The sequence below is a fragment of the Siphateles boraxobius genome, unplaced genomic scaffold (assembly GCF_051911475.1).
Source record: "Siphateles boraxobius isolate OS27281-9 unplaced genomic scaffold, OSU_SipBor_1 15, whole genome shotgun sequence".
NCBI lineage: Eukaryota > Metazoa > Chordata > Actinopteri > Cypriniformes > Leuciscidae > Siphateles > Siphateles boraxobius.
The window spans coordinates 2,778,135-2,802,667 of NW_027508755.1; the positions used below are offsets into that span (position 1 = coordinate 2,778,135).

Genomic DNA, 24,533 nt, shown 5'->3' on the forward strand with positions numbered 1-24,533 from the left:
TTCGCAATTCTTCTGGCAGGATAAATTTATTTAGCAAAATATCTCAGCGTTCACTGATGTGTCCAGGTCGCTCTCACTCACCATTATATGTTTGGTCTAAAACTCGACTGCTCTCATGTTTTGCCGCAGGACAGCAAATGTGCGTACATTTTCTGTCATCTTTGCAGGACTGTGATATGAAGAGACATATTTAGCAACTGTGTGAAAGTAATGGCACATAACAGGCACAATACAAGTATAAACATTCTATCTATTGGTACAATATGCGTCACATGTCATCGTTTTCAAATACCTCCATTTTAACCCGTTTTGAAATGAATCCACATTGGAGAACATTTTCAAAAGGCTTGTTTTCATAAATGAAAACGCCATCTCAGTGTGGACCGAAGGCCCAAAGGGAGAGAAAAATATGCATTTTCAAACGAAAACGTTTTAGTGTGGACAAGGCCTAAAGCAGGGGTGTCAAACTCCGTTCCTGGAGGGCAGCTGTCATGCAGAGTTTAGCTCCAACCCTAATTAAACACACCTGGACCAGCTGATCAAGGTCTTCAGGATTACTGGACGCTTTCAGGCAGGTGTGTTTGAACTGGTCAAACTCCTCAGGACAATTACCCTCCAGGAGTGAGTTTAACACGGTATTTAAAGTTTAGTTACTTAAAAAAAGAAAGAAAATTGTGTCCGCATTTACTCACACTCATGTTCTGACAAACTTCTATGACTTTCTTTTTTCCATGAAACACAACAGGGACATTTGATAGAATGTTTACAGATTTATTTTCCATACATTGAACCATCCATGAATGTTTGCAAATATTTGTAGTTGACACTGGTGGTCAGTATTTTCGTTGTGTATTGTACATTATTATTTCATATCTGAATGAATGTTTTAATTAAACAGTTATATTGCAGAGTGATGCATTTAACTATTTGCAAAAAGTCTGGTTAATTTTTTTGATTTTTCTGATCAAAGACATGAATTGCCATACAAGCACCATCAAGCAACAAAATTATTATTTATTAGAAATCTTCCCCACCACTATAACTCTTGAATCTTATTTATTTTTTTGCATATTAAAACTTTAAACATGAGAACCAGTTGTGTTGGGTATCACTGAAGTCAAACCTGCCATTACCTATCCTGATGCACCAGGTTTCAAAATGTTTGTAATATTTACCAGATACACTTGCTATTTGAAGAGATTTCAACACGGAGACTTGTGTTGACTCACTGAGGTTTAGTTGGATTGATTCCCATCTTGTTGGCTCAATGAAAGCAAACAATTAAGGGTAAAAAGTCTAATTTGTTTTGGTTAAAGCTACGTGTCAGTTCTGTTTACATTAGACTAGAAATCTTGGACAAGAAATAATTGTAACCCTCTTTGATTTTGAGTTTTGTGGCTAACCACCAAGCCACTGTACAAACACTGGCTGCCACTGCACACACACAGACACACCACTTCCTCTGTCCTTATCGTTTTTGCCTCTTTTTCACTTTATCATACTCTTCTCTAAGTATACACCCTCTCTCTCTCTCTTTTTTCTCCTTTGCAAACACCCACGGAGAGTCAGAAGCATGTGCAACTGATCCCCCTCTCTCTCTTCCAGTGCTTATTTCGTCCTCTTCCCACATGAGTCCTGGAATCACTTCAGTTTGACTCACTTTGGTGCTGGTCAAAGTAGGACCGCTGTCTGGCCAACCCCCTCCAATTTACATGCTCACCCACTCACCAAGTCTCACACACACTCATCCAACTTGGTCCCTGAGGGTCCCTCCACTTCCCGCTCTACACGTCCCTCCAGCGCTGTGAAACGGGAGCGCCATCCCAGTTGTCTACAAACCAATAGGAATGTTTGGCTACCAATTCTTCTAATGTTTTCAAGATGGCTTTGACTCTTATAAGGAAATCCCCCCAGTTTAGTAGCCATTTGAAATTCCTGCTCCTTTTTTACAGCAAGGAAGTGTTTTCTGAGTCACGGGGCGAGAGCCAGTTGTGCGCCCCAGTCTGTCTGAGGCTTGGGAGTTTGAAGGAGCGATTGCCGTGTCAGTACGTGAGGATTGTATACGGTGTTGAGGCTCTTATGAGAGTCTGAGGTTCTGCTTTCTTGAACTCCACATCTAACATCTGTTTTCTATAAAAGATAAAGAACAGAGGACTCAAGTGACCCTTACAGGATGTTTTTACTTGGTAAGTCAAAGTGAGACTCTTTCCTCACTGCCGACATACTTTTTCTGATAACTGTGACTGTAGTGTGTGGTTTACAGGTGGTGGTTACTGAACCAGGGCAGCTTTTTCTTTAGGACCCTTACTTCTCACTTGGCACTTCCATGTATTACCGGAGGGATGGTTAAGTGATTTATATACAATTTCCTCTCTAATTTTTGGTTATTTCATAATTTGGAGTTGTTTGGATCATTATAGGTGACACAGTGCCTCTGTTTGGTGTCAGTCAGCATGCTATCCTGAATTACTCTACTGAATTATTGTGTTAACCACTTCTAGATTCTTTTAGACTCTACAGAGGTATAAGCAGTAATTCAAGTTTGAAAAATGTGTGTGTATCTGCTTTCAACAGTGATGTGGAACGATTGCATAGTTAATATGAGCAATCCAAGCAGCGAGTCCAAACTTACGATGTCATGTCTAAGTGTTACTTACTGGGTTTAACACAGGGCTGCGATCAGTTATTGCCCTCGAAGGCTTCGCTCCACCAATTGAAGATAAACTGCTCAACTTTCATCAGATCAGTGTAAAACAGCAAGTTGCCAACACCCCAGACCGGCTCAACCCACAGAGCGTCTGGTTTGGATGAGGCCATGCTGTTCTCACTCGTCTCTCCAGTTCTTGCCATTCCCATGACAACGGCACCATTAAATGCCTCCCACTGAGCCGACTAGGAGCCGACTGGGATCTGAATGAATCTTCCCGCCTCCGTTAACGGGTGGCAATGCCATGGCATCTGCTGTGGCGGCACATGAGATCCAGTGTTTACACACAGGTTGTGCCAGGACCCTGCCGGCTACGACATTTCTTGTGGGGTGTATGTGTGGATCCCAAGGATTTGTAGATGTCTGTATTTATGTGTGCATTAATCCAGACAGCTCAACCATGCTTTTTTATTTTTTAAATGATATAATAGGATTAATCTCCATTGCTGTAAGGGATTGGCACAGATTAGGATGCACGTGATCTGATTTCTCTTAAGCACCAGACTGGCATTACCTAAGATGTAAACATTCTTAGGTCAGGGAAAACAGAACATTATGAGGCTGGCTTAGCTGAGGAGAGCCCTGGTTTTCACTTTAATGACCTGCTAAATAAGCACTCTCACGCCCTAGATCCACTCTAGTGCCCACTTTGGTTGGTTGGCAGCCCCCCCTGGTCACTTGTTTACTTCATCTTTCATCTGCCCTATGTCTTGATACAGCCCATGGTTGTCTAGTTGGAAACCGTGGAGGGCAGAAATAAGAGTGGGTGGCTGTCCAAAGTTTGTAATTACAATACTCCTCCTCCTAGTTCCCAAGAAGGCCACTTCCATTTCCCTCCACCTACAGCTTCCTGGGCGCCTATCTGTCACGGGATGAACTGCATATTTGAAAGTTGTTACATTAGTGTTTTTGTCTTTTCTCCTTGTGATCACAGTTTCTTGCCTCTGACATCAGAGTGGTCGTGTTTTGCTCTGTCACATGGATGGCATGCATTCAGAGGGAGGTGCCTGGTAACATCAGACTTGCACTGTCCCATGTGTTTTGTTTGGAGCCTTGCCTGTTCAATTTTGGGTTTGGCTGTATGAGTAAATTATTAGCTCATAAACTTGGTGTATTTGTGAGATCAAACACTCATGAATGTTTAAGTAAGCCTGCAAATATTTGTAGTTGACATTGGTGGTCAATATTTCCGTTGTGTATTGTACATTATTTCATCACTGAATGAATTTTATAATGAAACAATTATATTGCAGAGTGATTCATTTCACTATTTGCAAAAAGTCTGGTCCAATTTTTAGATTATTCTGATCAAAGACATGAATTGCCATCCATTCAGGGTGTTTTGCTGCCTTAGGGTCCTGGGGATGCTGGAGCCTATCAGCATCTCAGGCCAATGTGGGTTTAAGAAAAACCCAGCATTTTGTTCTTCGTGTACATGGATGCATTCAATATAGCAGCATGTTCAATACCCACGGTCAGTGAGGGGTTTGTGGGTGTCCTGTGTGAGCCTTTGACAAATTTAATCAGTACTCCCAGCCTTGCCAATCCTGTGTCAAACTAAAATTTACTGAGAAATTTTACACAATGACCAGTCGGAGGTGTGTCTGCCATTCACACTCAAGCATGTGTTTGATACTGTGGATACATTTATAGGAGTAAAGACCTCAGACCATCAAACTGGGAGTTCAATTAAAATCATGGTTAATCAGTGTGTCTTTTTCCAGCTTTATATGTAATGAATAATAGTCCATCAAGCAGTTACAGGGGCATTGTTCTGACTAATCAATTTTTCATTATTTTTGTAGCCAAGTACAGGCAAATGCAATAGTTGATATACTTCTAGCAGCTATTTATGAATAGAGACAAACAGGTTCACAGTGAGAGCTCAGAAAGTACCCACTACATTTGTAGTCTCCATAAAATGTTCTTGTGTAATTATGCTGATGTCTAAGGCCAAGATGTTAGGATTTACGATGTCAGACTGAAGATGTAGAGTCAAAGGTTAAAATGCTGATTTACTAAGGCTGTAAATTCTGTATAAAGTGTTAGCTTGTTTAGGTCAGACTTGCGAGCACATCATCATGCTAATATTCTCATCATATCAGTGGTTGAGAATGTGTTTTTGCACATTCTTTTGGACCCACAGAAAAAAAAAAAAGAAAAAAAAAGACACATGGAGACTTTCTGGATGGTGTCAAAATGATTCTGTAATCCTGAGGTCGAAATGCAGCTGTAGGATGGTGAAAAATAACAGCAGGACAGAAAAAGGTACCACAGTGGAGAAGGCTGATGATTGAAACGAAGAGAAAGAGCAGGGTTCAGGGCAAGACTAAGGGCATTAGAGTGAATGACAAAAAAAGGTAATGGAGCAAGGGGGAGAAAAATTGGGATGGGAATTCAAAGGAGAATGAAAAAGAAAGGAGAGAAAGAGCATGTGCATTCATCTGTGAGATGAGGTATCTGTCGAGTGACGGCTTGACGTATCCCAGCTCGGACTTTGATGTCTCAGGGCTAAACTAGATTATGAATGTGTGTACATGCTGGATGGGTGGTGTCCACTCTTGATTGTGGAAAATGAATGCATCTGGCAGGTATTAACAGCTAATCTCTGAGCTAACTATATGCTTCCAGGCCACAGGAAAGTTAGTGTGATATTTGTTGCATAGAAAGTTACTCAATAACTAGTCTCAGCTTCTGACACACACACCATTTGTGGCATATTACAGACATTTAAGAGATCTTTGTTGCACTCAGATATATTATTTACTTGTTAGAAAGTGCCTCAACTTGAATTGAGTTGAATTAAGTGTGTTTGATTAGGAAGAGTTTGAAAACGTGCAGTGATGGTGTGCCTCCAGGAACAGGGTTGGGACTTTATGCTGATGATCGAATTCTGAGGAAGCTCCAAAACTAATCCAAGAGTGTATGGACAATATGAGTTAATGAGCTAGATAAAGGGATAGGCTAGTTCACCCAAAAATGAAAATTAGCCCATGATTTACTCACCCTCAAGTCATCCTATGTGTACATGACACTTTTCTTTCAGACGAATTCAATCGGAGTTATATAAAAAATGTCCTGGCTCATCCAAGTTTTATAATGGCAGTGAATGGCTGTTTCTGTTTTGAAGTCCATAAAAGTGCATCTATCCATCATAAAAGTGCATCCATCCATCATAAAAGTGCATCCATGCGGCTATGTTTGTTTGGCTAGAAGCTAGCCTAGTTATTTGACTTTATATTTTAAATATGGATATTTTTCTTACACAAACGTATCGCTTCTCTTCAGAAGACCTTTATTAACCCCCCGGAGCAGTGTGGAGTATTTTTATTGTGGAATGATGCACTTTTTTAAGGACTTCAAAACAGAAACTGCCATTATAAAACTTGCATGAGCCAGGACATTTTGTAATATGATTCCGATTGTTTTCGTCTGAAAGGAGAATGTCATATACACCTAGGATGGCTTAAGGGTGAGTAAATCATGGCCTTATTTTCATTTTTGGGTAATCTATCCCTTTAAGTCAACCAGCTGAAACAATGTCTCTAAATCCAACTGCTCACCATCATGCCAAAACCCAGTATTCACATGCCAGTCAACACAGCTAACTGCTCCACTCTCCTTTTCCTCTCTTAAAACAGGCAGTGGACTCATGGGCAACTCCTCGGCCTCCTTCATGGGGACGTTCCTGGCCAGCAGTCTCGGCTCCCCTCCCTCACACCCCCCACACCCCTCCAGACCTCCGTCTTCTCCCGCCTCTCCTTCTTATCGTGGGGGTCCTCATTCCAGCGCCTCGCAGATCTGGTTCCCCCACTCGCATGAAGGTAAGATGGCTCAGTTTCTGTCTGTCTGAATATGTGTAAAGGGGTGCACGGTTAATCGAAATGAAACCGCACGCGATTTGGCAAAGGCTGCGATTATTTTATGCACAGTAAAAGGTGCAAGTTTTGAAAAATCTCTGTGTAAACTTCAAAAACGTGATAATGTGAGAAATGTTGAAGGTGTCTGAATACATTTTGGTTTGACTGATGTGCAGATTGCATGAGCTGGCAGTCTTGAGAAATATAATGTAATGTATTTGACACCCCTGTATTGCTGAATCAGGTTTCAATTTAGACCCTAATAGCTCAGATCCAATTTTTTTTTTTTTTTTTTTAACCTGAAATCAAAAAGAGTAGCCCTAGGGCCCGATCACGTCACATTGCTTCATCTGAACGCCAGAGGGCGTCTCTCACACACTCACACACACACACACACACACACACACACACACACACACACACACACACACACACACACACACACACACACACACACACACACACACACACACACACACATACACACACACATACACACACAAACACACACCAAATATCCCCCACAGAAGTACGATAACACACATCATTCCAGGAAATCCCTATGGGCATCATACTATCGCTGTAGCTGATTAAACAGAAGATCAAAACGCTTTGATTGATTTTAAATGTTGTCTTATTGGACAAGAGGTTTATAAATGTTTTTCATATTTGGAAAGATGTTTGATGCGTGTTGCTTTTTCAAATGCACATAAGTGACTCAAATTCGCAGTGCTTTCAGATGGAGCAGCGTTTACTTCTGATCGTAGAGCTGTACGTCACTCACTGACAAGCTGCGCATAAAAAAATAATCGCAATAAGCCAAATCGGTTTAAGTGCGATTTCATGTTAATTGCGATTTAATCGTGCATAATATGTGTCAATCTATTTATTTGTGTCTCTGGACTTTCTCATCAAAAGGGAGCAGTTCTCTCATTTTTTTCTGCTCTGTGAAATGTGCCGTCCCAGTGTTTTTTTTTTCGACAGTGCAGAAAGGGGACAAAAGTTCAGCCAAAGAATCTTGTGGTCTGTGATGTGCATCAACAAGAATTTATGCGTGCAACATAACATTCGAGAAAGAACAAGCTTAACTGTCAACAGCATCATGTAAAAGCCAACGTGGGTTTTCCCACCGCACCTTATACTAGCTTGGCCCGAGCTCGAGCCACACCCAGCCAAATGAAGAGCTGGCCTCCTCCAGCGATTCTCCAGATCCCTACAGACGACAGACTACAACAAGAGGACTATAGAGAGAGACTACAAGAGTAGGAGATGCCCAGGCATGCCCAATGCCACTCTGCACTTATTCACACATAAACCCCTCCGGGCCACATTCAAATGTGCCAAACAGTCATAAACCATTAGAAGTTCATCCTTGTGTTGTTTGTGTAATCCGCTAACTCATCCTCTCTGAGTGCTGCACTATCCCCATGCTAGTTATCACTATACCCCAGTCTATTTTCACTTCTTTTTTTTTGTCTCCCTGTATTCAACCTTCTGGTATGGTTGAATACATCCCTGATCGATTTGAAGTTCACACTAGGAGGAGGCGACTTTTCTTATTGAGCCTATCTATCGGCATTAAATCAGGTACACTTTGAAGTGTTTTTCTGGCCAAGAACCACCAACTGTAAAAAGTGGAGGCTTTCTGACTTTAGTAAAGCTGCTAACCACAGTTCAGTTTTGAGATTTAGGCACAGATAAATTATCTAGGGCTGACGATGTATCGTTTTAGCATCGTTAACGAGTGTGCGCATCCGTGATAGTCACATCGCAGGATGTGCAATGTTATATCACAATGTAAGTTTATAAATGCCCTGAAATGATCCCATGAACGTTAAAAATCACGGCAAATCCAGAAACTTGTCTTTCCTTTTTTGTCTTTATATAGAAGGCTCATAAATTTATCCTGGCAAGCCAGACCCACATCAAGATGTTAGGTCTGGGAATTCACCATTGGCAGGGCTCAATCCGATGGGCGGGATTAACGGTTGTCTTTCAAATTCCCTCTGCACGCAATAGGACAGCGCTACAACCAACCAGAGCAACGAACGGTTGTGGCTGATTGATCCAATGCGGTTTCCCACCAGCGGAGCTAGTTGATATTAAACTTTTGCCGTATCCGGTCGGCAAAACTCCGAACACATATTCCTTTTTTAAGAATCACTTAAGTGCCGTTCTTTTTTCTTTTCTCAAAGAAAAGCTTAACTCCAAGTCCTCCAGAGTCGCGGCCAAAGCCGATTTGAAAGACCGCTGTTTGCCAGCAGCAGCTGAGCATCATATTCTTTGTTTTCAAGTAGCAGGGAATTCACGCGTAACCGTCGCATCTCTGCCGTCATTATGTTAAGCCCGCCCAACAACTCTATACACGGTGTGATTGGCCTGACTAGAGTTTGGTTTTTCCAGCTTGAAAGCCAACCGAGAGTTGCTAGAGTGCGTCTAGATTTCTAGGCTATGGTAAACTACCACTGACCAATAAAAACCTGTGCACCATGGCTTCAGGAAATGACTAGAAATCACAGAAATTGCCCATAAATGATGCAATGATACAAAACCTGCACTCCCTACCAGGCCATGAAGAGACAAAAACCCAGAGATGTCAGTTTGTGGTCTGATCCCTTTGAACATTGATCATGTTCTCAAAGAAGCTGGACGGTTTTAATAAGAATTATGATAATGGTTATGTTACTAAGTAATAAGGCTGATTATGAGTGGGATTATGATAGCAAGCCATTATCTGTATTGCAGTTTAATTGTGCAGAACGCAGTGTGAAAATGATTGAATCCTGGCTTGCCATCAGCATCACTCAGCTCCTTCCTCTTTAAGATAATTGCAAATTGTCTTTTCTCCAGTTTGCATAAAAAAGCAAGTGATCAAAATGAGAAGCACAATTACCCAGCCTATCCTCTGCACCCTGTGGGACCAAGTCTCCCATTAGCAACAGCATAAGAGTATCTACAAGAGCACTTCGACACATCCTAAAATACCTTGTGCTTTGTGTGAACTGTTTATAATGACATCATTTATTTTTGAATATATTGTTTTTTTTTTCATAAAAAAAGATCAAATCTGATTCATTGTGGCAACTGATATTATAATTTATGGAAACATAGCAAGAATACAGTATCCGTTTCATGGTTTCCACTACATAACTGACCCGTATTTTATATGCATGTGTCTGGAATAAACACTGTGGCGTGTTATTATCCTAAAATTATTTTCTAAATCAGTTTTTTTTTCATTGTTGTAAATATATAAAATATATCAATATATACATTTTTGATATATATATCAAAAATATATCAAGAGTAATTTACTTGACAAGCACATTTTGTATGATTTGTTTTCATAGGATATATCTTGGATTCAGTTTTTTCAAGCATATATCTTGAATAAAGGATTTTTTTACCCCACAGACAAATAGGGATACGCATAAATTTAAAACAAATTTTTAAATGTGATCAAGCTTAGAACTACAATTTTTTTTTGCCAATTTACAGCAACTGTTTAATAAGTTGTATTAATCTCCTGATTACTGTAATGCTCAAGGACACATCATATTATAACAAAAGAAATTCAACCTTTAGTTCAAATACCACAAGAACAAATCACTATAATGTAATTGGTTTAAGTAAATTTTATAGTAAACATTGGATTAGCTTGTTATTAGTTTAGTAAGAACAGAAAACATATAGATCTACTTTGTGTGTGACAAAAATACAATAACAACGTAAAATACCTTCAATAACACCGTAAAAATATCTAACAAAATATAAAATTTGATGGCATAAATGAAATTTTAAGGAGTAAAGTATTTTATTCCTTAGAAAAACAAATTATTTTTCAAATTACTCAATTAGCAATTCCACAAAATAATATTTTAGTACTGAGGAAAAAATCCTCAAGTACACCTCTCTAATACAAGCAGATCCAGGACTTAAAGTCTTACTTTAAAGTCTGCAAAAGCTCCTGTCTTAAACACTATCTTTATCCTGGGTTGCTTTTGAATGTGAATCTCAAAGGAGTCTCAAATGAGGACTGCAACTATATTAATCTCTTCATGCATGACCACATAATGCCATAACTGTGCTTATTAATTCAACAGCATACATTCTGATAACTTCAGCTCATGAACCGACGATGCTACATTTCTTTTGTAGGAGGGGGAACTGAAATAACAAAAAAAAAAAAACATAGGAAAAGCCTAACTGGTCCATTGCCAACTGGTCCATGTCCAAATGGCAGCTTTAACTGTGCCAAACAGATCAGCCATCCTCTGCTGTCCTGCTTTCTCTTTCCTACCCCGTTTCTTTTCACTGAAATGATGCTGGTTCTTGTGCCAGAGCCGGTGCCTCCGGGGAATCTGCAAACATCTCTCAAATATTTCTCAAACCGCTTTTTTTCCCCCTTCCTACTGGCTCAAGACCCAAATAGTGACATAACAATCCCATTTTTCTTTGAGAGTCTTTAAAAATGTGATATTTTAACGTCCAATGACATTTGGTTCAGTATTGTTATGCCATCACAACATGCTTTTGATGCAATGGTCAGACTTTAAATGTACAATTAGAGGTGTAACATTATATCGTGTCGCAATACAAAAATATGACGGTATGTAGTGTGTATAGTTCACCCAAAATAAAAATGAGACTGTGAGGGAACAAAACAAAGAGTTTTGGTGTCAGTACTACATTAAATGTTGAATATAATGTATAATTATGCAATATGGGAATATGTGTTGGTCCTGATAATGCCAAATGTGTATGTAAATGTTACCCAGAAAAAAGTGGCCTGCATTATTTTAAATATATCTAGTCAGTGAAAGAGTGCAAGCATATTTGTCTATAATATTTCTTTATTTTCAGCTTCAGAATCATGGATATGTTTATTCTGGTGTCTCTATTGTCCTGTGCTTTGTGTTTCCAGCTCCAAGTCTATTCATTTACACACACAATGTAACACCAAATTTAGCATTTTAATCAACAGTTTATTTTTTGTTAACCTTTTACCATATGTCTTGGAGTATCGCAATAATATCGTATCGTGAGTTCAGTATCGTGATATGTATTGAATTGTGACATGAGCGTTTCGTTACACCCATAATAACAATCAATTCTCACACACATCATTTATCTTAATCATTTTAGACAAAGAAAACAATTGTCCATCATTCATCATTCAACATTGTTGTATTGCCACATCACACGTTTAGCACGTGTAGCTATTTTGATTTATAAAATTATGGTTTCTGATGTCTGATGTTAGCGACTCTTGGTTCAAAACTGGTTTGGACCCAGTATGAAGCAAATTTCATTGGGGAACCCCATGTTCAGGCTCCCTGATGGTGGTTCTGCTCTTTATAGCCCTAATGCTTCACTTGTTTCATCTCTCTCTATCCAATCATGTCTTTTCTCTGTCTGTTGAAGACCTTCTCCTCCCCCTCCTCCATTGCCAGGCTCCATCACTTCCTTTCAATTAGCAGTCCTGACAAATACCATTCACCTCCTCCCATCCTCCTGTCTTCCTCTTCCCCCTCTGCCATTTCTGTACTGCTCTGTCACTTCTTCTCAATTTGCAGTCTCGACAGGCAGCTTTATCTGCCCCTCTCTGTCTCTCCTTAAACAATTTACTCTGGGCTATTTACAGATGCATACGCTTGTATGCGCTGTCATGTGCAGACACTGGGAGAACGATTGGCTGTCCATGTGAGCAAGTAGATTGAGAGATAGGATTAACAGGAATGTGTGAATTGTGTACCATTAGCATTTGCAGAAGTTCCAGCTCACTTCAAAGCGTCAGCTTTATTTGTCTGCGAATTAGCTCAAATGATTGTAATCTTTTAACTGGTTTAAGAGGACTCATGAATTGGAATTGGCCACAACCCACAGGCTGTTAAGGTCAAATTTGAATTGGAATGACAGGATTTACTGAATTGTAACTTGAAGAAATCCAGCACAATCACAAAGTTCAACACCCAAAATAGTTAAATGGTTAGATCACCACAAAAAATAAAATTCTTTCAATCAGGTTGTTCCAAACCTTTAAGACTTTTGTTAATCTTCGAAACACAAATGAAGATATTTGTAATTAAATTTGAAAGATTTCCGTCTCTCCAATATTAGTCTACACAGCTACCAATTTGTCACTTCAAAAAGTTCATAAAGGGATCGTAAAACTAATCCATATGAATTGAGCGGTTTAGTCCACGTTTTCTGAAGAGACACGATCACTTTATGTGATGAACAAATTGAATTTAGGTTTTTATCAAAGGAACCAATGAGGTCCATTCTCGTGTTACGCAGCACGTTTGAACTTCTGCAAGAACCAATGAGGTTCATTCTTGTATTACGCAGCACGTTTGAGCTTCTGCAAGAACCAGTGAGATTCATTCTCGTGTTACGCAGCACGTTTGAACTTCTGCAAGAACCAATGAGGTTCATTCTTGTATTACGCAGCACGTTTGAGCTTCTGCAAGAACCAATGTGGTTCATTCTCATGTTACGCAGCACGTTTGAACTTCTACAAGAACCAGTGAGATTCATTCTCATGTTACGCTGCACGTTTGAACTTCTGCAAGAACCAATGGAATTCATTCTCATTGTTCTTGTGCATCAAACATGTATGGTTGTGCTTCTGTTTATGTTCGCAATATGTAAATAAAAACTTAAATTCAGTCTTATAACTATCTACTTCCTCAGATTCCATTTCTAAATTTACATCTTTAATTCAAGCCAACAGCCTTAAGCTATCACCATTTGGTCACCATTGGATCCGTGAGCAAGGTATTTAATCTCAGGTTGCTGCAAGGGGACTGAACCTGTCATAAATTCAAGGGCCCGTGCTATGGCAAAAACCAATTATATGGTTTTCCAAATGTATTATGGTCCTGGTATGTTCTTTATGTGCTGTTTATGTGCAGTGAGCCTCTTCTTTTTCGCTGATTTGGAGAAAAGTGTCAGGTTTTGCCTGTGAATATCCTACAGTGAGCTGCAGTAGCATCTTGCTCAGATAATAACAGTTCTGCATGTGCTGAGTGAGCTGGTGTCAATCACTTCAGACAGCTGCTGTTTCTGTGAGTGCAATAGTGTTAGCAGCATTAATGTCAGCACTAAGCAGTAAAACCTTCCTCGTCTAGCCCGCTGGCACAGCACCTTCCCTTGTCCTGCCCAGATTAACGGCTGAATGTGCAGTGCAATGCCCAGCGGTGCCGCTCACATGCCCTGAGAGGCAACCAGCCACTATCGGGCCCAGCCAGACGTCACTGTGAAACGGGATTACGCTGCCAAGTGTCACACAAAGAAAACACAGAAACAGCTGAAGACTGATTTGGATAACGCAAGCTTGTATCACACTTTTGCATAACCCAAAGAAGAAATGTATTGTTTAAAGGGGGCCATATTTTTTCCATTCTCAAATGAATTGGCATAAATTAGTATTTATTAATGCTGACGGGCAGTGAGAATAAAAAAATTAGCTTGCAATTATCACCTTCTTCTGTGGTCTAAAGAAAAACAAGCCTCCATATGATTGGAAGGGTTTTTGTATTATAGGGATAGTTCACGAAAAAATTTAAATTCTGTAATCGTTTACTCATATCGTTCCAAACCTGCAAGATAGAGCTGCACGATTAATTATTAAAAGATCACGATCTCAATTTAAACACCCACGCGATCTTGTTCCTAAAAGACAATGATTCGGCTATATCCATCAAACCTTTGACAGCATTGAAATTTTAAACAGTAATTTCAACCACACAGTATAATTTCTGTTACAATAATTCAAATTATCACTGAAGAACTGGGATAAAAGTTTATGGTTCAGATATAAACACAAATGAAAAAAAAGCATACCATTTCTAATTTCTTTTCATTTGCTTTTAAGTAGAAAATAAAATGACTAGAAGGTACCATCAAAAGTATACTTTGCTTGTTCCTAACTCCGTATTTCACACAGAAAGCCGCCTGGGGAACAAAGTGACTTCTCTTCCAGGGCTTTATCCACAAATCATTTTCACTGAAATCTAGAAAAATGAATGTAATACATTAGAGAAATGTAGAGAAATTAGAAATGCTTTTTTTTTTTTTTTTTTTTTTTTTAGAAAACATTTTTTTTTTAAATTTAGTAAAAAATTTGTGGCCCTGATCAACTCCCTGTCTTCTGTCACACCTGTCCACTGGTATCTAAAATTATATCATAGCAGCCAAATAACTGTGGCTCTGTTACTATCACATTACCTCCTCCTTCCAATATAAACATAATGCCATCCAGGTTGCAGCAGGTTAACTGATTAACTGTTTTTGGTGGATCAGGAAATATTTTCTGTTTCTCAGTAATGTAATGTACTCCTACATTACTCTTATTATAAGTAGTTTAAAAGTCATAATCAATCAGAGCACTGTAATTGTCTCAGAAAGTCACAAGGCTAACATTTATCACATATTTAAAGGTTACAAGATTGTCTTCTTGCCTTTACTAAGCTTCAAAGGCTTATGCTTAAAAGGTATTTGGTTTTCCTGTAAATTCTGTCCTCATGGCTTTGTTATGTTAGTGGCAGATTTTGGAGAGTTGAGACAGCTGAAGTAAAGTTGATCTTTGGCCTCGTTCTTAAATCTCCACATGTTCTGCTGTGAGGACTCTTTGCTTATTGTTTTACTGTGTTATCTCTTAACTCAGCACTGGGAACTTGATGAGATTTGCATAGTGTGAACCATATGTTCAGGAGACAAAATTCATCCATTACTTCACTTCCCTAGACAGAACTCGTCATCTTGTTTGCATTGGAAACCCAAATAGGAATGGCAAATATGACATCCCAAGCCTGTGGTTATTGGTGAATATGGAACACCAGCTGCATTGGAACAGGGGGATTAGATCTGGACCAAAACGCTTACGGCCAAAAAGAAATGTGGCTCAGTGATGATTGTCTTGTTATCAGAGATTTCCTTCCCTTATTGCTTTCTCTCTCCATACCACTCTCACTCTCTTACTTTCACTTCTTCTTTTTCTATTTCTACAATTCTCTCAGCCTTTATTTCTCTCAATTTATCTCTGGTACCTTTCCACTGATGTTCACACCCTCTTTTTTTCTTTCCCAACAGCAGTCCCAGGGTATCCTCGCTTCTCAGGGAGTCTAGCCCACACCTTTCTTCCCATAAGCCATTTGGATCACCATGCCAACAGTGGGGTCCTCTATGGACAGCACCGTTTTTATGATACACAAAAAGGTGGGCAAAATTATTATTTTTTGACAATTTTATAAAACCTTTCTACTTCTACCTTTCTTTCCTACCTTTCTGCAACTCAACTTCTCGTTTTTTGTCTCCAAATATGATACTTCCAACATAATTCCATAAATTGACCCTAAAGGAAAGCTTAAGAGCACTCATTTAAATGATTAACAGCCATATCCAATCTGTTTCACAGAGAACTTCTATTTACGAAGCCTCCCGTCCCAGCCCCCACTCATATCAGCCAATCACAACATCCAGCCCATGTCAAGGGCAGGTTCAGGACAACCCCAGGGCTCCTGTAGCAGGGACAGGGATGCAGGGAGTGGGGTGATCCTACACAAGGGCCTTAAAGAGCCTAGCTTAGACAGAGGTGTGGTTTCAGCTGCAAAGGATAAAGACAGGTCCAGTAGTAAACATGATTCTAAAGACCGCCATCACCACCAGCTACCCCATCATCACTCCCATCAACCCCAGCTCCACCCACAACATCCAGTCACTATGGAAGAGATGAATGCCAGGGGACACAAAGCCACTCTACCTATGGAGTACAAGGAGCATCCACAAAGCATGGGAAAGGCTCTTAGTGCCTGTCTGCTCAATGGGAAGATGCAAAATGGTGACCATGGGACTGGGGCAAAGGGCTCCATGACTTCTTGCATTGGGGATGGGGTGGGTAGAGGTAATGTAGGGTCCAGTAATGTCCAAAACAGACATTTGGTTGGTGGCACTAACGGGCGCTGTGGTAAAGAGGCAATAAGTGGAGAGATGCGGATCAGTGAACAGACTCCTACGGACTGTCTTGAGCGAGGTCAAACACTGCACCATTCTTTGTCCTACTCAGTGCCTCCTCCGCTACCCATGGCTTCAGCTGCTGGAGGGGGGCATCCCGGTGGTTTCCATTGTCTACAGCTCCACCCTGGCCACCCCCATCATGCACACCACAACCGCCACCCACACCATCATCCTGACTTTTTCTGCCCTCCACCGCCAGCCCCCATGGGTAATACTTCCTTACATGATAAAGGGATCAATAGTGGTGGTTGCAGAGACCCCAAAGTGACTGGAGCCACGTTTGTAGCATCTGTTAGCCACCTTGGGGAGAAAATCGGAGGCCCCTTCCAGATGGGCAGCTCTGAGTGCCAGGGGGTTGGCGGCGGAGGGAACGGTGTCAAGGACAAGGCAATGGAAAAGGCTGGCAATGGGGGGCATCATGGTAACTGGCCCAGGAAACAACAGCAACCGCAACAACCTCCAACCCAGCAGCAGCAGCATCCTTACAGAAAAACTGAAAAAGCCCCTGACTGGATGCATAACCATAACCATAACCACAACCACCACCATCATCTACAGCAGCAGCAACAACAACAGCAGAGCCATTCCCAGCAACACCAGACTGTGCGCTCCCGCAGTGCTGACTGCATCAACAGTATGGAAACGGACATCTACAGATCGACACTGACTCAAGAAACAAAGACTGTCCATCCTTTACCAAATCAATCCAACACCAGTTCCCAGCCCTACAGGGATTGCTCACACTCGGGGCCTCCAACCATTCCCTCACCTCTTGCTGGGAAGAATATGGCCCAGCACATGGGCGGTGGAGGAGGTCATGGAAGCTGCTCCATGCATCGAGATGGACAGAAAGTTGCCCGCATTCGTCACCAACAGCACAGTAGGGCTGGTCCGGATACCCCTGGTACCCCTGGCGCAGACATGGCCCAGGCTAATGGAAACCAGGAGATGAAGCAGAAAATGGAAATACCTTACGGCTACAACAACAGTGCACATCATCACCCACATCAGCAGCCATCAGTGCTGCATTGGGACATGCAACCTCATCACATCCACTCCGAAGAGAACCAGCACAAAGCGTACATGGAGCCTAACAGTGCAGCTACCAACAACAGACCGCCTACACAGCAGCAGCACCAGACAGCAGGAATGGGCCCCCCTCCTCCTCCGCCCGTTCATCCAGCTCCTCCTCAAAACCAGCAGGAGGTCGCAAGCTCACAGGGAGAGACTAGTGCTATGAAGAACCTTCTGAAGTACAGCAACCAGCAGCCTCTCCTACTGTCCCAGAAGAGCCCGTTTGGAGGGCTCGGGAGTCTCAAAACTGGGCCAAATGGCACCAGTTGCTCTCTTCAAGGAGGCAAGCAGACCCTACCCTCCAGAAAAGGCCAAAGCAATGAAAACGAGCGAGCTGATTGTGGAGGACGTGGGCGAGAGATAGGAGAAGCCCCACATGTTGAGGGCGAGGTGCGACAGCCTCCGGTTGGGATTGCAGTTGCTGTGGCCAGACAAAGAGACCCTCCATGCCAAGCATCGGGGACCCATCCCAGCGCTCGACAGGGGCGGGTGCACTCCACCATGAAAGGTAAGCTTGACCTTTCTTGATCTGTCAGGGTCTTCTTAAACAAACAACATGCAGGGAAACAGAGCAGCTTGTTTATTAATGATCTCTGGAAGACTTCACTGATTAAAAATAAATAGCAGAACTTGCCAAGACCCAAAGTGGAAACAGCTTTTCCCTCTTACTCCTGAAAGAGAGAGAGCACACATGCCACCGTAAAGAAAGGCTGCTCGACAGCTGTTTGCATGTAAGAGTGCCAATAACAGTGAGAGTTGCAGATGAGAGAAAATCACTGGCTACGTTTACGTGCAACCAAATAATCTGTTAGTAATTCGATTGAGCTCGTTCTGAATGAAATTTCAGTCGGATTGAAAGGGGTGGTTTATTCCTTCTCTAATCTGATCATGTAAACACTTGATCGGATTGAAAACCGAAACTGAAAGGACTGCGCATGTGCAATGACGTAAAATAGCGTAGTTCTTCCTGTTGAATTAAGTGTCATATAAATGAGTGTCCCATCATCCTATAATTCTCCTTTCACTCAGCGTCTGTGAAGTGAAGCAGGACAACGTCCCACCAGTCCTTGTTTCGGATTCTCATCCACAGATGACTGGTTTTGGGTGCGGGGCATTTTTACTGCGTGATACATATAAGACGCACGGCACAGTGGTTCATATGCTCATTGTCTCCAAATTACGACCAGAAATGGATAAATATTAAGTCTGCTGTTTAAAACAAATAAAGAACCAATGTAGGAGAATAGTTACATGAGCAAACAGCGGGAAACTCTGTATATTCATGCAGTGTGCGCACGTCAAAAAATCTGTTCCGATTTGAAGCTTGTGACATGTAAAATATGCGCACATCAACTCGATTACATGTTAAATGTTCATGTAAACACTACTTTCAGATTCATCAGTTGGAATGAATTCAGTCCGATTGAAACAAAAGTTGTGCATGCTAACGTAGCCATTGATGTAAATGTATTAACCATTTTGTAGGCACTCCACGCTCCATGTATCCTTCAGATTCACCAGGAGACGAGGAGAGGAAAAGGACAAGTGTAGAGCACATGGGCCACCGGTGCCTAGAGAGAGAACGAGACGTGTTTATCAGGTGAGTGATCCACCCCCTCACACACTTCTTTTTTCACTTGTCACATTTGTTCAACCCCTGACCTTTTACCTGTCTCCAATCTGCCTTTGCAGGGATAACAAGGAAAGAGTGGAATTTGCACACATCCATCCCTCTAACAGTTGCCATGGTGACCTCACTTCTCATATCATGGTGCCAGGTGGCACTTCAATGCAGTCAAGCCAATTAGGAGACCCGGCTGCACACACACACTCTGCGCACCACCACTGGATGCCACGCACAGGCAGTCCCTCCCTCTGGATGACCGGTCACTCCTATGGTCAGTAATGTTGAGAACAGAAGAGACAGTTGAAGTTGGGAAATACATTTTTAATCGTCTTTTTCCCTTATTTTGCTCTTTCTGGTGTTCTAATGTTAATTTCTGCTTTACTGATATATTGGACATACTTTCATGTTTAAAATTAAAAAAACAACAAATCAACTTTAGCCCTATTCAGACGGTAATTGTTTCTCATGGGGTCGTAAGGTATTGTCAACATTTAAAGGGTTAGTCAGGGATTTTATTGCCGTCTGAATCCACAATGTCAGTGTTTTTCTCCCACCACCCGCGTAAAATTACCTACTGTTTTTTGAAAAAAAAAACAAGTTTGTGTGGTGCTTTAATTGCCGTCCGAATCCACATCTCTGAGTTTACAAGAAGAGATCATTTCAAAATTCACGGTTTTAAGCCTTTTGATCACTGCCGACCACCGTACAATAACTGTTTCACGGTTTTTTTGATCACTGCCGACCACCGTACAATAACTGTTTCACTGTAATTTGCATGCATTTTAAAAATGTATAATTTTATTACTGAAATGCTGGAAAGTATTTACAAGAACAATATTTCATCATGGCTCCACCTCAGCGAACAAAAAGGAGAAACAGGTCAAAAACACATAAACATTTGAAATAGGGGTGTTATTGTGGCAGCAATATATGATACAATTTTAAAATATGTAGGCTATTATACACAACATTAAAAATACAAACTAAGCAGCTTTATTTTTAGCTCATGTAAATAAGAGGCTGCATTAACTTGGTTTTCGCTAATTTTCTTTTTTTTTTAAATAAAATCCTTTTGAGATAAAATGCAAGATTTCATATATAGTGTATACTCGCATCTAGCTTCCTATTTTTAAAAATGAGATTTAAATAATTAAATAATAAATAGAACATTATTTTCCTATTATTAAATTAAATACAAATTTATTTTGTTTTATTCCATATGACATTTTATTTACAGCACGTTCGTGGGATTACAAAACTCGCTCCTCCACTGTCAATAAATCACCGTCTCAATGCATGAGTTTACCACTGAGGTGCCATGCAAACTTAATTTTTTACAGACGTCCACATGAGAAACAATTACCATCTGAATAGGGCTTTTGTTGTATCCTAAAAGTTGTCTTGTGTTTCTGTAGGTATTGGCCACACAGCTCTCCATCAGAATCTCCCCCCTGGGTTTTCGGCGGCCATGCCTGCCCCTCTTCAGCCAGTCCTGCCCCTGTCCCAGGACCCCTCCACCCAACTGGTGGTGCTGCCCAGTGAGCCTGCCACCCACCCAGCAACACATCTCGGTATATACCACGACTTTTTCTACCTCACTTCAAAAAATGCTTTTCTTACTTAGTATTTTTGTCCTGTTTCCAGTCCAAATATCTAAAAAAATATATATTATATCTTGTTTTCTAGAGAAATAAATACAAATTAAGTGAGTTTACCACATTGGCAGATAATTTGGCTCTTTTTAAGCAAAAACTCACTTAATTTTGATTAATTCCCCCGGAAAACGAGACGAGACGAAATCTTATGGCATTTTACTCATCTAGTAAATGCATCTTGATTTAGGAATTTTTTGATATTTGGACTGGAAACAAGACAAAAATACTAAGTAAGAAAAGCCTTTTTGCAGTGTATTCTCCTTCCCTTCCATATCTTCAGTTTATTTGACCTGCTGTGAATGACCCATTTGTCAGATTTAGCATTCATTCTTTTTGTGAGGCTCTCATGGGTTCCCCCCTGAAGATTTTACTGTCAGGTTGTCGAGCCTGAAAAATTATGCTCTATAACAGTGTTTCCACTCAGGTTTCAAGGTTATATGTCCATTTCACCTGTTTACTTGTACCAAGTGCACACTGCACAACTATCACTGACGCTCTTGTAGTGTGCACACTTCTAAAACATGCTCTGACTAGTCACAGGCAGACTTGTTTAAAGGCCCCCTGAAATCAAAATTTAATCTAAAAGTTTTTTAGCTTTTATTATGAATTTGTTAGCCTTAAGGTTATGAATAAGCTGGTGTGTTCCAAAACAATGACAAACGCGGACTTCAGCTTCTCATCACATCTTCTGTCCAATCACTTGCTCTCTAGAATCTGAAGCTCCGCCCGCTCTGCTATAAACACCACCTGGCCGAAGCGAGCGTTGACACGTCACAGAGCAATATGGGTTGGAGTGTGTGTTGCTCAAACGCTCCAGTTTTTCTCAGTTTTCCAACTGTACGTTGGTTAAGAATGAAATGGCTAGAATGTATTCACACTTCTACTATTGAATCAGCGTATCATCAGTGCTCGGATTCACTTCCATGTAAGACTTGCAGTCTGTAAGGGAAACTAAACGCTATTGGCTATTTGAAAAGGGGGAGGAGCCATTCAATATGTCCCGCCTCAGTTTCCCATTTCATTTGAAATTACGTCAACGCATCAAACAAAGCTGTACTTTCCAAGGCACTTAAGTAGGACTTTAAAGTCTAGTCGACTAATCTTCAGGTGTGCACAGTATCCTAATGAATAAGAGATAAAGATAGATGATTGCATGTAGTCATAAACACTTGACACGCAGACTTTAAAAATGCTGACAGTCAACAAATGTAAAAAAGATTAGCTCTTACCATCACAACAAAACAGACAGTAATGACAAAACAAATGTTTAAAATAAATTCTGTAATATTGAAAACTTCAGACAACTGTTTGACTAGTTGGAACAACATTTTGGAGAATTCTGTTTCTTTAAACATCTCAGTGTATTTGTGAGTCAAAGTCCTTTAAACTAGAGCTTTTTTACAGTGTAGTAAGACCTGAGATTACTGTTACCTGGGATATTAAAATGTCCATATCTTTTTTAAGATAAAGAGCTGCTATGAATAACGGCCTATGAGATTGCTAAGAAGGGCGAAAGCATGCATGTGATGCACTGAATCGCACAAACAGTTTCCGGTCGACCACCTGCTCCACCCCCACATGGTCCGGGTCAGGATGCTCTCACCATCCCCCTCAAAGCTATTGCCATATGTGCTCAAAACAAGCTGAAGTAACCATACCTCCTAGCCTTATAAGTCTACACAGGCCTCTGCTCTGCAAACAGGCTGTGAAATGGAATAATTTTAATGTCTTAGGGTACGTTTACATGACAATAATGTTCTTAAAACTGAGAAGTTTTTGCTTTGAGTTTTCCACGTACAGACGACACCATTGTCAAAACGATCCCCATTCACACGGATCCGCGAAAACGACTAAAAACGCTGTATTCTGTGACCAGGCCAGTAGATGGCGATGAAACACTGTAGACTGAACACGTAATACGCATTTGTATGACGTTATCGTCTTCAGAGGTTCACCTTTTTGCTGTTTACATGGAGATCGTTTTTCAAAAACTTACACTTGGAAAACCCGTTTTCAAAAGTTTGTGTTTTCAGGTGCCCAAAACGCCATTGTCATGTAAACGAACATCCAAAACGCATAAAGTTTTACGTTTTTAGTTGAAAACGGTGTCTTGTAAACGGCCCCTTAGAAGGCACACTTCCTTCTGTTCTCCACAGGAATATCAGCTCAAAGGGGAAGTGCATCCACAAAAGCCTTCCCCCGGGAAACATTAGTTAGGCTGGGTTAATGTCTCAGCGCAAAGGTCTGTGACTTGTCAAGGCAAGGACAGGGGTGGGTGAGAGTGGGATCAAGCTGAAGATGCACATTAATGAAAATATGTGAAATGGGAAAACTAGAAAACCATATTTGACTTGCAGAGGCTAAAGATGTGTCACTGTGGATGTGCACGGATGGCTTTCTTTCTTTTTTTTTGTTCCTGCCAGGGGAATGGCAGGAGTTTATCCATGACATGGGAACTAAGAAGTCGCCTAGACTACATGCTATAGTATTGGCCCACTGTGGTTTTCAGAGAAGGAGATTTTTCAAGGGAAAGGGAGTGAATATAGTTTGTCAAATGATTGTGTAATATTTATTCTAATGGGAACTGCTTCCATTATGTTGACTTTTCGTTTTAACCAAATTATTATTTTTGTAAGCATATATCATGCTGTGCTCACAAGGCTGCACATTTGGGTCGGAGAACATCTAGTGTGAGAAAAATTGAGGGAGGAATGCAGTTAAGTGTTTGAAAACGAAAGTGGTGAACAGGGAGCAAGACACCAAAAAGAGCGTGGGATTGCTGGCTGACGGGTCTCTCTTGAACTCAGTATAGGCCAGAGTTACTAATAAGTTGTCCATACAGTGGAAGTCAATTGTAACCAAAACTGTTTAGTAATCAACAAAAAATTTAACATTCTTCAAAAAATATCTTGTGATTTTGGCTGGTTGGCTGGTTGGTTGGTTGGTTGGCTGGCTGGTTGGTTGGTTGGTTGGTTGGTTGGTTGGTTGGTTGGTTGGTTGGTTGGTTGGTTGGTTGATTGGCTGGTTGATTGATTGGTTGGTTGGTTGGTTGGCTGGTTGATTGAAATCAGACCATCCAACATTAAAGAATCCAAACCTAAAGTATGTTTTTTCTAATTCTTGTGTAATTTTTGTAGTTATCGTTTTAGTTCATTAAGGTTTTGGTCCTTTTTGTGTCACAGGGACTCCAACAACCTTCTCTTCCAAAATTTAAAAGTTAAAAAATAAATACGACCTCACGTTATGTCAATCACGTTATACACACTGCCTCCAAAACTTTCGTCCGTCATAAAAAAATTCGGATCGGGTTCTATTTTCTGCGTTTTTCGCATCCGTAAGCAAGCATTTTGAGAGGTGTTTTGACAATTCAGAGCCACTGAATGACGTATACGAAAATACGCATGCGAACATTTCGGACTCAGTGTGCAAGGACCTTAGCACTTGTGTGCTAAGATGTGATGGATTAGATGTGATGGAGCAGTCATTTGTATGAAGATACCATGTCAAGTTTTGCTCCATTGAAGGATGTTATATCTTTATAACACAGAGGGTTCTTTCCAAACCACATTACCTTTTTTTTTGTGCTATTG

At 40.7% G+C, this 24,533-nt stretch overlaps 1 protein-coding gene across 4 annotated transcripts in view; it reads left to right on the forward strand.

The window, feature by feature from the left end:
• The window catches only part of bahcc1a (BAH domain and coiled-coil containing 1a), a 132,838-nt gene that overhangs the window by 57,318 nt on the left and 50,987 nt on the right, over nucleotides 1–24,533 (forward strand). For 2 of the 4 annotated variants that reach the window (XM_077230656.1, XM_077230657.1), the window contains exons 3-8: nucleotides 6,349–6,531; nucleotides 15,664–15,789; nucleotides 15,989–18,169; nucleotides 19,147–19,261; nucleotides 19,354–19,559; nucleotides 20,704–20,859. In XM_077230656.1, the coding sequence (XP_077086771.1) occupies nucleotides 6,349–6,531; nucleotides 15,664–15,789; nucleotides 15,989–18,169; nucleotides 19,147–19,261; nucleotides 19,354–19,559; nucleotides 20,704–20,859 (2,967 nt within the window). Of the gene's footprint in view, nucleotides 1–1,973; nucleotides 2,187–6,348; nucleotides 6,532–15,663; nucleotides 15,790–15,988; nucleotides 18,170–19,146; nucleotides 19,262–19,353; nucleotides 19,560–20,703; nucleotides 20,860–24,533 lie in introns of those variants that run through there. The other 2 variants (XM_077230659.1, XM_077230658.1) reach the window with 2 other exon arrangements.